This window comes from Thalassophryne amazonica, chromosome 9, assembly GCF_902500255.1.
Source record: "Thalassophryne amazonica chromosome 9, fThaAma1.1, whole genome shotgun sequence".
Taxonomy (NCBI): domain Eukaryota; kingdom Metazoa; phylum Chordata; class Actinopteri; order Batrachoidiformes; family Batrachoididae; genus Thalassophryne; species Thalassophryne amazonica.
The window spans coordinates 9,325,559-9,341,083 of NC_047111.1; the positions used below are offsets into that span (position 1 = coordinate 9,325,559).

General features: G+C 42.7%; 1 protein-coding gene across 1 annotated transcript in view; it reads left to right on the forward strand.

Moving 5' to 3' along the window:
- The window catches only part of oatx (organic anion transporter X), a 144,364-nt gene that overhangs the window by 72,602 nt on the left and 56,237 nt on the right, over positions 1–15,525 (forward strand). Inside the window, exons 7-9 of the mRNA XM_034177548.1 lie at positions 8–176; positions 259–382; positions 493–608. Of these exons, the coding sequence (XP_034033439.1) occupies positions 8–176; positions 259–382; positions 493–608 (409 nt within the window). The remainder of the gene's footprint in view (positions 1–7; positions 177–258; positions 383–492; positions 609–15,525) is intronic.

A 15,525-nucleotide genomic window follows, 5' to 3' on the forward strand; every position in this document is an offset into this window, starting at 1 on the left:
TTTGCAGAGGTCGAGTGGATCCCCACAAAATCCAGGACTGTTGTGGGCACACTCACATCCTTCTTTTTCACCTTTGGTCAGATGATCCTGGCAGGAATAGCCTATTGGCTGAGAGACTGGAGGAAACTGCAGGTGCTCACCTGTGTGCCCCACTTCCTGTTCTTCGCCTATAGCTGGTGAGTAAATATCTTATTGGTCAGGACGCTGTTTGTTTTGAGCTGCCTGCCCTTTGATCACTCGTCTGCTCTGATTGGTCAGGTGGTATGCAGAGTCAGCTCGTTGGTTGGTTCTTAAGCGAAGGTACAATGATGCGTTAAAGAATCTTCACCGAGTTGCTCGAATTAATGGAAAACCAGAGGTGACTGAAAAATTAACACTGGAGGTAAATCTCTCTGTTTTTGTTTTTATTTGAACAGAAATAAACAGAATGACATGTTCCAAAGATTCCTGATGGAATGTTGCAGCCGATTTTAAACGTGAACTATATTTCAGGTTTTGTATTCCCAAATGAGGAAGGAGATGGAGTCAACCCGCTTGTCTTCCACCGCCTTTGACCTGCTGAGAACAAGAGGGATGCGGCGCATCTCCATCTGCCTCATGGCCGTCTGGTCAACAACTTTCTCACCATTCACACCCAGCAGTCAACATGCGGTGGGAACCCCTCCCCCAAAATGAAGGCTGAGCCATTAGAATGTAACTTTTTACTGAGGTGTTGAAGCCATTCAGTTAATTCCTCCACTGCGAGCACACAGTTTAGGTAGACGGGTGCAGATTTTGTCAGCCCGCAATAAGGCCTTCAGGAAAATGGATGTCCAAAGAGCTCTGACTGGCTTTTTGATTCAGGATAATCTGGACATTTATCTTATCTTAGGGACGTCTTAGTACCATATCACCCCAATAGAGCGCTTCGCTCTCAGACTGCAGGTTTACTTGTAGTTCCTAGGGTTTTTAAGAGTAGAATGGGAGGCAGAGCCTTCAGCTTTCAGGCTCCTCTCCTGTGGAACCAGCTCCCAATTCGGATCAGGGAGACAGACACCCTCTGTTGTGTGGGCCGCCAGAAGAAGAGGTACTGCTGGCCCACCACCAGAGGGTGCCCTGCCTGAAGTGCGGGCTTCAGGCACGAGAGGGCGCTGCCGCCACGGACACAGCCGGGGGTGACAGCTGTCACTCATTATCTCATGACAGCTGTCATCCATCTACACTTCATCATTCCACTCCATAAAAACCGGACGTCATCTCCACCTCGTTGCCGAGATATCATCTACCTGTGAAGGTAATATTCTCAGCCTTAACTGTGTCTTGCAGCCACTTTCCTGTGGTGTTCCCTATCTGAGAGATTGGCGTTTGGTGTGATCAGCGACGGCTTCGCTTCACACCCCAACCAGATAAGTGGTTAGACAGGAGCTGCACGAGTGTGTGTTAGAGGTGGAGGTGGAATTCCCACCATTGTTGTTACTGGGTGTGCACGCACCCACATATGACTGTTTTTGCTCCTCACCAGCAGTACCAGATCCGACACTCAGAGACGGTGGCCACCTGGGGACTCGGAACTTGGCGGCTCCAGTATTCTCCAGGTTCAGTGGCGGAGGAAATCATGTGGTTCGGGTTCTTCTCAGGAAGGACGTCTTCTATCCTCCAGCCTGCCCACACGTCACCTTTGTGGATTGACTGTTTGCTCAAATTCTGTAATCCTCTGTGTTTTTGTTGTGCTCTTTCACAACAGTAAAGTGTTCATATTCGACTCTTTCATTGTCCGATCATTTGCGCCCCCTGTTGTGGGTCCGTGTCACTATACTTTCCCAACACCCTCTCTACTTTTAAGATTAGGCTTAAAACTTTCCTTTTTGCTAAAGCTTATAGTTACGGCCAGTGTTGGGGAAAGTAACTTTGGAAAGTTACTTCATTAGTTAATCTATACAGTTATATTTTACAGTTACTTCTTACATTTACTTCATTAGCAGCTGCGGACACCTTGTCGGCAGCTGCTGAATGTAATTAATAAAGTTACTCAATCTAATTTGGTTATTTTTAAGATTTAGTACTCAGAAAAGTAACTATTAGTTACTTTGCCTCTACTGGTGGTTGGCTCTCACTGTGGTATTGTATCACTTCCTGTTCCGGAGCACAGTGGTGTTTTGCTGTATCTGTTAGCTGTTTAATCTGCGCAGTTAGATTGATCTAGTTAACTAGATAATGATTTGCTTCACAGTGTAATCTTCACGTACCTTAACTAAAGCACTCCCTCTGCTGAATCACCTCTAAATTATTTACACATTATTCACTTTGTGTGTTTTTAGGAATCCGCTAGCTTAGCGCAGCTACTAGCTCTTAGCCGATTTAGCATGGCGGCTTCTCCTGTCTCTCCCGCACTTTTCTACTCTGGGTGTGAAATGTTTAGTTATTCCTCGGCCTCCTTTAGCAGTAATGGTACTTGTAATAAGTGTAGCTTATTCGTAGCTTTGGAGGCCAGGCTGGGCGAATTGGAGACTCGGCTCCGCACCGTGGAAAATTCTACAGCTAGCCAGGCCCCTGTAGTCGGTGCGGACCAAGGTAGCTTAGCCGCCGTTAGTTTCCCTCTGGCAGATCCCGAGCAGCCGGGAAAGCAGGCCGACTGGGTGACTGTGAGGAGGAAGCGTAGTTCTAAACAGAAGCCCCATGTACACCGCCAACCCGTTCACATTTCTAACCGTTTTTCCCCACTCGGCGACACACCCGCCGAGGATCAAACTCTGGTTATTGGCGACTCTGTTTTGAGAAATGTGAAGTTAGCGACACCAGCAACCATAGTCAGTTGTCTTCCGGGGCCAGAGCAGGCGACATTGAAGGAAATTTGAAACTGCTGGCTAAGGCTAAGCGTAAATTTGGTAAGATTGTAATTCACGTCGGCAGTAATGACACCCGGTTACGCCAATCGGACGTCACTAAAATTAACATTGAATCGGTGTGTAACTTTGCAAAATCAATGTCGGACTCTGTAGTTTTCTCTGGGCCCCTCCCCAATCGGACCGGGAGTGACATGTTTAGCCGCATGTTCTCCTTGAATTTCTGGCTGTCTGAGTGGTGTCCAAAAAATGAGGTGGGCTTCATAGATAATTGGTAAAGCTTCTGGGGAAAACCTGGTCTTGTTAGGAGAGACGGCATCCATCGCACTTTGGATGGACTTAGGACTCTCTCTTCTAAGTCCCTGTTAGTAAATGATATAATAATTGATCAACATATTGATTTATTCTGCCTTACAGAAACCTGGTTACAGCAGGATGAATATGTTAGTTTAAATGAGTCAACACCCCCGAGTCACACTAACTGCCAGAATGCTCGTAGCACGGGCCGAGGCGGAGGATTAGCAGCAATCTTCCATTCCAGCTTATTAATTAATCAAAAACCCAGACAGAGCTTTAATTCATTTGATAGCTTGACTCTTAGTCTTGTCCATCCAAATTGGAAGTCCCAAAAACCAGTTTTATTTGTTGTTATCTATCGTCCTCCTGGTCGTTACTGTGAGTTTCTCTGTGAATTTTCAGACCTTTTGTCTGACTTAGTGCTTAGCTCAGATAAGATAATTATAGTGGGCGATTTTAACATCCACACAGATGCTGAGAATGACAGCCTCAACACTGCATTTAATCTATTATTAGACTCTATTGGCTTTGCTCAAAATGTAAATGAGTCCACCCACCACTTTAATCATATCTTAGATCTTGTTCTGACTTATGGTATGGAAATTGAAGATTTAACAGTATTCCCTGAAAACTCCCTTCTGTCTGATCATTTCTTAATAACATTTACATTTACTCTGATGGACTACCCAGCAGTGGGGAATAAGTTTCATTACACTAGAAGTCTTTCAGAAAGCGCTGTAACTAGGTTTAAGGATATGATTCCTTCTTTATGTTCTCTAATGCCATATACCAACACAGTGCAGAGTAGCTACCTAAACTCTGGAAGTGAGATAGAGTATCTTGTCAATAGTTTTACATCCTCATTGAAGACAACTTTGGATGCTGTAGCTCCTCTGAAAAAGAGAGCTTTAAATCAGAAGTGCCTGACTCTGTGGTATAACTCACAAACTCGCAGCTTAAAGCAGATAACCCGTAAGTTGGAGAGGAAATGGCGTCTCACTAATTTAGAAGATCTTCACTTAGCCTGGAAAAAGAGTCTGTTGCTCTATAAAAAAAGCACTCCGTAAAGCTAGGACATCTTACTACTCATCACTAATTGAAGAAAATAAGAACATCCCCAGGTTTCTTTTCAGCACTGTAGCCAGGCTGACAAAGAGTCAGAGCTCTATTGAGCCGAGTATTCCTTTAACTTTAACTAGTAATGACTTCATGACTTTCTTTGCTAATAAAATTTTAACTATTAGAGAAAAAATTACTCATAACCATCCCAAAGACGTATCGTTATCTTTGGCTGCTTTCAGTGATGCTGGTATTTGGTTAGACTCTTTCTCTCAGATTGTTCTGTCTGAGTTATTTTCATTAGTTACTTCATCCAAACCATCAACATGTCTATTAGACCCCATTCCTACCAGGCTGCTCAAGGAAGCCCTACCATTATTTAATGCTTCGATCTTAAATATGATCAATCTATCTTTATTAGTTGGCTATGTACCACAGGCTTTTAAGGTGGCAGTAATTAAACCATTACTTAAAAAGCCATCACTTGACCCAGCTATCTTAGCTAATTATAGGCCAATCTCCAACCTTCCTTTTCTCTCAAAGATTCTTGAAAGGGTAGTTGTAAAACAGCTAACTGATCATCTGCAGAGGAATGGTCTATTTGAAGAGTTTCAATCAGGTTTTAGAATTCATCATAGTACAGAAACAGCATTAGTGAAGGTTACAAATGATCTTCTTATGGCCTCAGACAGTGGACTCATCTCTGTGCTTGTTCTGTTAGACCTCAGTGCTGCTTTTGATACTGTTGACCATAAAATTTTATTACAGAGATTAGAGCATGCCATAGGTATTAAAGGCACTGCGCTGTGGTGGTTTGAATCATATTTATCTAATAGATTACAATTTGTTCATGTAATGGGGAATCTTCTTCACAGACTAAGGTTAATTATGGAGTTCCACAAGGTTCTGTGCTAGGACCAATTTTATTCACTTTATACGTGCTTCCCTTAGGCAGTATTATTAGACGGCGCCAAATCACAACAAACAGTTGCCCCAAGGCGCTTTATATTGTAAGGCAAGGCCATACAATAATTACGGAAAACCCCAACAGTCAAAACGACCCCCTGTGAGCAAGCACTTGGCGACAGTGGGAAGGAAAAACTTCCTTTTAACAGGAAGAAACCTCCAGCAGAACCAGGTTCAGGGAGGGGCAGTCTTCTGCTGGGACTGGTTGGGGCTGAGGGGAGGGAATCAGGAAAAAGACATGCTGTGGAAGAGAGCAGAGATCAATCACTAATGATTAAATGCAGAGTGGTGCATACAGAGCAAAAAGAGAAAGAAACAGTGCATCATGGGAACCCCCCAGCAGTCTAAGTCTATAGCAGCATAACTAAGGGATGGTTCAGGGTCACCTGATCCAGCCCTAACTATAAGCTTTAGCAAAAAGGAAAGTTTTAAGCCTAATCTTAAAGGTAGAGAGGGTGTCTGTCTCCCTGATCTGAATTGGGAGCTGGTTCCACAGGAGAGGAGCCTGAAAGCTGAAGGCTCTGCCTCCCATTCTACTCTTACAAACCCTAGGAACTACAAGTAAGCCTGCAGTTTGAGAGCGAAGCGCTCTATTGGGGTGATATGGTACTATGAGGTCCCTAAGATAAGATGGGACCTGATTATTCAAAACCTTATAAGTAAGAAGAAGAATTTTAAATTCTATTGTAGAATTAACAGGAAGCCAATGAAGAGAGGCCAATATGGGTGAGATATGCTCTCTCCTTCTAGTCCCTGTCAGTACTCTAGCTGCAGCATTTTGAATTAACTGAAGGCTTTTCAGGGAACTTTTAGGACAACCTGATAATAATGAATTACAATAGTCCAGCCTAGAGGAAATAAATGCATGAATTAGTTTTTCAGCATCACTCTGAGACAAGCCCTTTCTAATTTTAGAGATATTGCGTAAATGCAAAAAAGCAGTCCTACATATTTGTTTAATATGCACTTTGAATGACATATCCTGATCAAAAATGACTCCAAGATTTCTCACAGTATTACTAGAGGTCAGGGTAATGCCATCCAGAGTAAGGATCTGGTTAGACACCATGTTTCTAAGATTTGTGGGGTCAAGTACAATAACTTCAGTTTTATCTGAGTTTAAAAGCAGGAAATTAGAGGTCATCCATGTCCTTATGTCTGTAAGATAATCCTGCAGTTTAGCTAATTGGTGTGTGTCCTCTGGCTTCATAGATAGATAAAGCTGGGTATCATCTGCGTAAAAATGAAAATTTAAGCAATGCCGTCTAATAATACTGCCTAAGGGAAGCATGTATAAAGTGAATAAAATTGGTCCTAGCACAGAACCTTGTGGAACTCCATAATTAACCTTAGTCTGTGAAGAAGATTCCCCATTTACATGAACAAATTGTAATCTATTAGATAAATATGATTCAAACCACCGCAGCGCAGTGCCTTTAATACCTATGGCATGCTCTAATCTCTGTAATAAAATTTTATGGTCAACAGTATCAAAAGCAGCACTGAGGTCTAACAGAACAAGCACAGAGATGAGTCCACTGTCTGAGGCCATAAGAAGATCATTTGTAACCTTCACTAATGCTGTTTCTGTACTATGATGAATTCTAAAACCTGACTGAAACTCTTCAAATAGACCATTCCTCTGCAGATGATCAGTTAGCTGTTTTACAACTACCCTTTCAAGAATTTCTGAGAGAAAAGGAAGGTTGGAGATTGGCCTATAATTAGCTAAGATAGCTGGGTCAAGTGATGGCTTTTTAAGTAATGGTTTAATTACTGCCACCTTAAAAGCCTGTGGTACATAGCCAACTAATAAAGATAGATTGATCATATTTAAGATCGAAGCATTAAATAATGGTAGGGCTTCCTTGAGCAGCCTGGTAGGAATGGGGTCTAATAGACATGTTGATGGTTTGGATGAAGTAACTAATGAAAATAACTCAGACAGAACAATCTGAGAGAAAGAGTCTAACCAAATACCGGCATCACTGAAAGCAGCCAAAGATAATGATACGTCTTTGGGATGGTTATGAGTAATTTTTTCTCTAATAGTTAAAATTTTATTAGCAAAGAAAGTCATGAAGTCATTACTAGTTAAAGTTAAAGGAATACTCAGCTCAATAGAGCTCTGACTCTTTGTCAGCCTGGCTACAGTGCTGAAAAGAAACCTGGGGTTGTTCTTATATTCTTCAATTAGTGATGAGTAGTAAGATGTCCTAGCTTTACGGACGGCTTTTTTATAGAGCAACAGACTCTTTTTCCAGGCTAAGTGAAGATCTTCTAAATTAGTGAGACGCCATTTCCTCTCCAACTTACGGGTTATCTGCTTTAAGCTGCGAGTTTGTGAGTTATACCACGGAGTCAGGCACTTCTGATTTAAAGCTCTCTTTTTCAGAGGAGCTACAGCATCCAAAGTTGTCTTCAATGAGGATGTAAAACTATTGACGAGATACTCTATCTCACTTACAGAGTTTAGGTAGCTACTCTGCACTGTGTTGGTATATGGCATTAGAGAACATAAAGAAGGAATCATATCCTTAAACCTAGTTACAGCGCTTTCTGAAAGACTTCTAGTGTAATGAAACTTATTCCCCACTGCTGGGTAGTCCATCAGAGTAAATGTAAATGTTATTAAGAAATGATCAGACAGAAGGGAGTTTTCAGGGAATACTGTTAAGTCTTCAATTTCCATACCATAAGTCAGAACAAGATCTAGGATATCATTAAAGTGGTGGGTGGACTCATTTACATTTTGAGCAAAGCCAATTGAGTCTAATAATAGATTAAATGCAGTGTTGAGACTGTCATTCTCAGCATCTGTGTGGATGTTAAAATCGCCCACTATAATTATCTTATCTGAGCTAAGCACTAAGTCAGACAAAAGTTCTGAAAATTCACAGAGAAACTCAGTAATGACCAGCAGGACGATAGATAACAACAAATAAAACTGGTTTTTGGGACTTCCAATTTGGATGGACAAGACTAGGAGTCAAGCTTTCAAATGAATTCAAGCTCTGTCTGGGTTTTTGATTAATTAATAAGCTGGAATGGAAGATTGCTGCTAATCCTCCGCCTCGGCCCGTGCTACGCTGTAACCAGGTTTCTGTAAGGCAGAATAAATCAATATGTTGATCAATTATTATATAATTTACTAACAGGGACTTAGAAGAGAGAGACCTAATGTTTAATAGACCACATTTAACTGTTTTAGTCTGTGGTGCAGTTGAAGGTGCTATATTATTTTTTCTTTTTGAATTTTTATGCTTAAATAGATTTTTGCTGGTTATTGGTGGTCTGGGAGTTGGTGGTCTGGGAGTCCGATTGGGGAGGGGCCCAGAGAAAACTACAGAGTCCGACATTGTTTTTGCAAAGTTACACACCGGTTCAATGTTAATTTTAGTGACCTCCGATTGGCGTAACTGGGTGTCATTACTGCCGACGTGAATTACAGTCTTACCAAATTTACGCTTAGCCTTAGCCAGCAGTTTCAAATTTCCTTCAATGTCGCCTCCTCTGGCCCCCGGAAGACAATTGACTATGGTTGCTGGTGTCGCTAACTTCACATTTCTCAAAACAGAGTCGCCAATAACCAGAGTTTGATCCTCGGCGGGTGTGTTGCCGAGTGGGGAAAAACGGTTAGAAATGTCAACGGGTTGGCGGTGTACACGGGGCTTCTGTTTAGAACTACGCTTCCTCCTCACAGTCACCCAGTCGGCCTGCTTTCCCGGCTGCTCGGGATCTGCCAGAGGGAAACTAACGGCGGCTAAGCTACCTTGGTCCGCACCAACTACAGGGGCCTGGCTAGCTGTAGAATTTTCCACGGTGCGGAGCCGAGTCTCCAATTTGCCCAGCCTCGCCTCCAAAGCTACGAATAAGCTACACTTATTACAAGTACCATTACTGCTAAAGGAGGCCGAGGAATAACTAAACATTTCACACCCAGAGCAGAAAAGTGCGGGAGAGACAGGAGAAGCCCCCATGCTAAACCGGCTAAGAGCTAGTAGCTGCGCTAAGCTAGCGGATTCCTAAAAAACACACAAAGTGAATAATGTGTAAATAATTTAGAGGTGATTCAGCAGAGGGAGTGCTTTAGTTAAGGCACGTGAAGATTACACTGTGAAACAAATCGTTATCTAGTTAACTAGATCAATCTAACTGCGCAGATTAAACAGCTAACAGATACAGGAAAAACACCGCTGTGCTCCGGAACAGGAAGTGATACAATACCGCAGTGAGAGCCACCTGAGCCATCCCTTACTTATGCTGCTATAGACTTAGACTGCTGGGGGGTTCCCATGATGCACTGAGTGTTTTGTTTCTCTTTTTGCTCTGTATGCACCACTCTGCATTTAATTATTAGTGATTGATCTCTGCTCCCCTCTACAGCATGTCTTTTTCCTGATTCTCTCCCTCAGCCCCAACCAGTCCCAGCAGAAGACTGCCCCTCCCTGAGCCTGGTTCTGCTGGAGGTTTCTTTCTGTTAAAAGGGAGTTTTTCCTTCCCACTGTCGCCAAGTGCTTGCTCATAGGGTGTCGTTTTGACCGTTGGGGTTTTTCTGTAATTATTGTATGGCTTTTGCCGTGCAATATAAAGCACCTTGGGGCAAATGTTATTGTGATTTGACACTATTTAAATAAAATTGATTTGATTTGACATTTTAATGTCTGTCATGCAGTCGTCAGTGTGGGACATATGAGAATGTTGACTGACTTGATGTTGCATGGATGAGGAGCACAGTCTCTGACCTGACTGAGAGGGCGGGACTGTAGGATCGGGATGTTTGTGATGGTTGTGGGTCTGGTAACTCGGAGGCTGAGTCTGTTGCGTGGTCTGTTCCGTGGTCTGTGTCATTATCTGTTCCGTGGTCTGTGTCCGTGCCGTGATCTGTTCCGTGGTCTGTGTCATATATACCTTAGTGAATTTTCATGGTTTGTGTCATGGTCTGTCCCATGGTCTGTGTCGTAGTCTGTTACGTGGTCTGTGTCATGGTCTGTTCTGTGGTCTGTGTCGTGATCTGTTCTGTGGTCTGTGTCATGGTTTGTCCCGTGGTCTGTGTCATGGTCTGTTCCGTGATCTGTTCCGTGGTCTGTGTCGTGGTCTGTCGGGTGGTCTGTGTCATGGTCTGTGTCATGATCTGTTCCGTGGCTGGTGTCATGGTCTGTGTCGTGATCTGTTCCGTGGCTGGTGTCATGGCCTGTGTCGTGATCTGTTCTGTGGCTGGTGTCATGGTCTGTGTCATGATCTGTTCCATGGTTTGTGTTGTGGTGTGTGTCATGGTCTGTTGTGTGGACTGTGTCGTCATCCATGTCGTGGTCTGTTCTGTGGTTCGTGTCGTGGTTTGTTCCATGGTTTATGCTGTGGTCTGTGTCGTGGTCTGTTCCGTGGTCCGTGTCGTGGTCTGTTGCGTGATCTGTTCAGTGGTCTGTTGCATGGTCTGTGTTGTGGTCTGTGTCGTGATCTGTTCCATGGTTTTGTGTCGTGGTTTTGTGTCATGGTCTGTGCCGTGATCTGTTCCATGGTCTGTTGCGTGGTCTGGGTACACACACTGTGATGGGATCTGTCAGATCTTTTTGTTCCAACCTCTGTGCATCTTCATACTCCACGTATCACAGCAAGAACTCTGGGTAGTTAAGTTTTTCTCTTTTGTGTCTCTGACTCGTGTTTGGAGTTGTTTGCTCGTTTGCTGTGATGTTCCATCCCACAAACACAGAAGGATGTGGATCACAGACTGGTGGCTGTCATCTTATAGTGGCCATTCTTGTAATTTGTTCCTGTCTGTATTAGCACCTGTCAGATTATTAGGCCATGTGGACTTCCTGTGACCCCGTGGTGATACTGGTGAAGTTTTTCTGTTGACTAAACCCAGATCCGATGCTTGATAGAGCTGTTGAAAAAGTGACTCCTGCAATCAGACCTGCTTCAGACTGGATTCTGTCCACCTGATTTGTCAGGAGATCCTGTTCAGGTTTTCTCTCAGAGTAAGTGAGTCTGTTTGAGGCATCTATTGTTCACAGGGTTCGCGCCGGCACTGACGGCCAAAATGGCTCAGCTGTGCCAGACTGTGTGTGACCACAGACTTTGTCTTAGGTCAGGAGCAGAGCTTTAAAATCTGCCCTCAGATGAGAAGTAGCTCTGAGCTCATCTGGTTCCACAGCAGCAGCATATTTCCATTCCAAATATTGGGACAGACTTTTTTTTGTAAGTATTATAATATTTTCTGATACATAACAAAGAGCAATCAGAGATTTCTGACGTCCACCAATCCAGATCCGGATCACCTCCAAACTCCAGTAGAGTCTTCCATGGACTAATATGTATCTGTGGTGAAACTTTAGTGAAAATCTGTGCAGTAGTTTTGACGTAATCTTGCTAACAGACAGACAGAAAGACAGACAAATAAATAAAGGCTGATGATTTTATTACGTCCTTGGCAGATGTAATAATACTAAGTTCAATAAACATAATTTTCCATACTGTAGACATTTTGTTTTAGTCTTTTGAAGTCGACTAGAGTCCAGCATAGTTCAATACGTTCAGGGCAGTTGTTCCAAATGTTTACTTCTTTTGCAGAGACAGTGATTTTTTTTTTTTTTTTTTTTAACAGTAGTCAGTCTTCGTTTTACCAAATAATAATAATGTTCCTTTCAAGTTATAACTGGAGTCCTTCATTTTAAACAGATGTTGAACATGTTGGAATAGGTGTTTGTTTCTTGCTTTGTATTGTATAATGTAATCAACTAAGTCCATGAATTTCAGAATGTTTCAGCAGATAAATAGGGGATTAGTTGGCTCATGGTAAGATTTATTACTGATGGCTTTCTTTTGCAATAACAGTATTGAATTAGTGTTTTACATGTGATTCCCCAAAACTCAATACAATATGTCATATATGGAGCTATTATGAATAATATAAAGTGATTAATGAATATTAAGGGAGGAAATCATGGACAATTCATTGCATTGCAATTCATTTTGGAGTTAACATAATTTTCGTGTGTTTTCCAGCTTAATTTGAATCAATAGTAACTCCAAGAAATTTGGTTTCCAGCTTAATTTTAATCACTAGTAACTCCAAGAAATTTGGTTTCAGTTACAATTTCAGTTTCAGCTTCATGTATTGGTAGGTTTCTGCTTGAATTCCTGGGCTTATTTCCTTATATACTGCAGTTTGTTTTACAAAAATGAATTGATAATTTGTTTAGGTCAAACTATTGTATAAATGTCAGTCGTTTCTTCTCTACCATATCCAAAAGCTGTCCCAAAATGATCCCCACATTTAATCTTTAAAAATTGAGTTTATTAATATGAACACACTGATACCTGTGATGTTAGTAGCAGCTATCCAGCCCTGTGCCAAAACCCCTGACACCCACACTTCTGCAATTTATTTAATAGTAAAGTGCAGCCCATGGTATGGAATGTTTTCTGTAAATGAAAAAAATGACCCCTACTGCTTTTTCCCCATTACATTTGCTAATTTGTTCAAGTCCATTAAAGCTAATAAGGTGGTTAGAATTTTCCTGAATCCCAGTTACTGTTCACCAGGTATTTTGTGTTGAAAGCCATGAAACCATTTATCCCTTTTACAAAAAAATATTATTATTATGATTATTATTATTTTTAATGTTAACAGTGACATTGGCCTATAGTTTGAAAGACATGTTTGTCCCCAGATTTTAACAGTGGTATAATTTGTAGCTATTTTCATTTTTTAAGCAAATTTCTCAACCATTAGTGACAGACTATAAATGTAAGTGTTTAACGATGCTATCACTATTTATCAGAAACATATCAAAATTGTAACTGTCAGTTAATTTTGTACTTTTTAATTAATGAACTATGTAAATTATTTATTTTTCATCAGTTTATTTAATAACCACTGAATCCAAAATTATATTGACTGTATTGTTATTTCTGGAAAATGTTTCAGGAGATGCAACTAAATAAGGCATAAATTTTTATCTACATTAGAGCCCGTTCACACATAGTACAAATAAGTACAACTCAGGGCGACTCACGGCAAAACAGCTCGTATGAGCAAACCACGAAAACACTGAAAACAGGCGTGCTCAGTAGCGGTGCGACAGTTCGTGCACATGATGGTGTCTTTCGATCAGTAACAGTGTGAGCAGCTGCACCACATCACGCTGCTGATGTTGGAGAGCAATAAATAAAAAAAAAACAGCTGTATAATTAGTGAATATCACTGTGTTCATATAAACAATACATAAAAGGGGGACGTAATACAGAACCCCACAGTTAAATAACCCTGGTTAAATAAAAAAAAGTAACTCACAGGATTTGAACCTGTAAACATTGACTACAAGACAGAAACTTTACCACTGTGCTACCATCGCTGGCCTGTAATCAGAGTGGAAAAATGCCTAAAATCAACAAAGACATGGAGGAGGTGCACTGTGTCCGGCCGCTGCAACCCGGCCCAAAGGCAAAAGATGTTTTATATATTTCCACGTGAGGACAGCAGGCAGAGACACGCGCCTCACAGAGGAATGTTGTAATAACAAACAGCTGGGACGTCCAGGAGCAGAGATCTTTACAGCCACGGCTTTGAGCAGACACCCCCCCAGCTGTTCAGCACCCAGACCAACATAACACTCTTATCGTTATTTGGTATGTACTTGCGTATGCAGGTATTGTCATAATTATTTAAATACCTGTCCTGGCGGTGGTGTCTGTGTTTGTAATGTATCCACTGAGCTGCCACCCACTTGTAAGTGTGCTGTGATCAGCTGACAGGCCCCTCACCATGCTTTGTGCAATCAGACCTTGCTGCCCAGCCCCCATGTGATCAGATCTGTACTTACATATCAGCATTTTATGCAAGTGTGCCCCCCCGGCACAGCAGATGTGTGGCTTTTTGCAACTCCACAGTCATGGGCCACTTAGGCAAATTTTGCATCCAACTCGACAGTGATCGTCTGCTGACTGTTGTCGTGCCAAGAGTGTGAATGGCCAAACATTTTCAAAGTGCCAAATGAGCAGTGTTAGAAGTTCGTGTGTGTCACCTGGAATTTGGCCGACACCTGCCGCAAGAGGGTTCGATGAGCTCACACACTCTTTCAGCTGCTGGTGTGTACAAATAGTTGCAGCAACAGGTGTATGAGGCATTGGAGGCAGCTATGAATTTACAGGATTTACATACGATTCCTGCTTCATGCGCACGTCATGGGCAATTCAACCGAATTCGCACTTTAACCATGGGGTTCTGTATTGCGTCCCCTTTCATGTATTATTTATATCAACCCAGTGATATTCACTAATTATACAGCTGGTTTTTATTTTATTTTCCTCCACATCAGCAGCGCGATGTGGTGCACCTCATCCCATGGAACACCACTGTATTCCTGCTCAGAAGACACAGTCACCTGCACAAACCGTGGCACCGGGATGGTGCACGCCTGCCCGTCTGCGCAATGTTTTGTGGTGCGCTCATATGAGCTCTACCACGGTGAGTCGCCCTGAGTTGTACACATTTGCTCTATGTGTGAAGGGGCCTTAACTAGGTACTCACTGAAAGTATCTGCTATAGGTTTTTTTCCCTTAAAGATTGTGTCAGTAATTGTGTAAATCTAAGTGGGGCAGTCTTCAGTAACTTTCTGTTGGGAAAGTGTAGTGACACGGACCCACAACAGGGGGCGTGAATGAACGGACAATGGATAAGCCAAAATATAACAATTTAATGTTGCGAAATGTGCACAACGGAATACAGACAAATGCAGTTTGAGAACGATAATCAATTATACGAAAAGTGACATGTGGGCAGGCTCAAGGATAGAAGACGTCCGTCCAGAGAAGAGCCGGGTCCCACACGGCTTCCACCGCCAACGGGTCTGAAGAACACCGGAGCCGACAAGTCCTGAATCCCCAGGTGGCCACCATCTCCAGCTGTCAGACCTGGTACTGCTGGCAGGAAGCAGAGACAGTTAATGGTGGGTGTGTGGATACACACCCAGTAAATCCTCAAACACAGAAAACAGTTCCTCCGGGAGGGAGCACCTCCACCTCCGAAATAGGAACATGATAGCAGCTCCTGTTACCACTTATCTGGTTGGAGTGAGAGGCGAAGACGTCGGCACTCTCACTGACCGCCAACCCAGCTGACAGGACACCACAGGACAACGGCTGCAAACAGATCACACGTAAGTCAACGTTCAGACACAGCAGAGAATATTACCTAGTTTAGTAGATCATATCTCGGTAGCGAGGTGGAGTTGCTGCCCGGCTTTTATGGTGATGTGGTTGGTGATGATAAGTGACAGCTGGTGCTGTTGATGAGTGACAGCTGTCACTCCCGGTTGCTCCGACGCCCTCTCATGCCTGAAGCCCGCACTTAAGGCAGGGCGCCCTCTGGTGGTGGGCC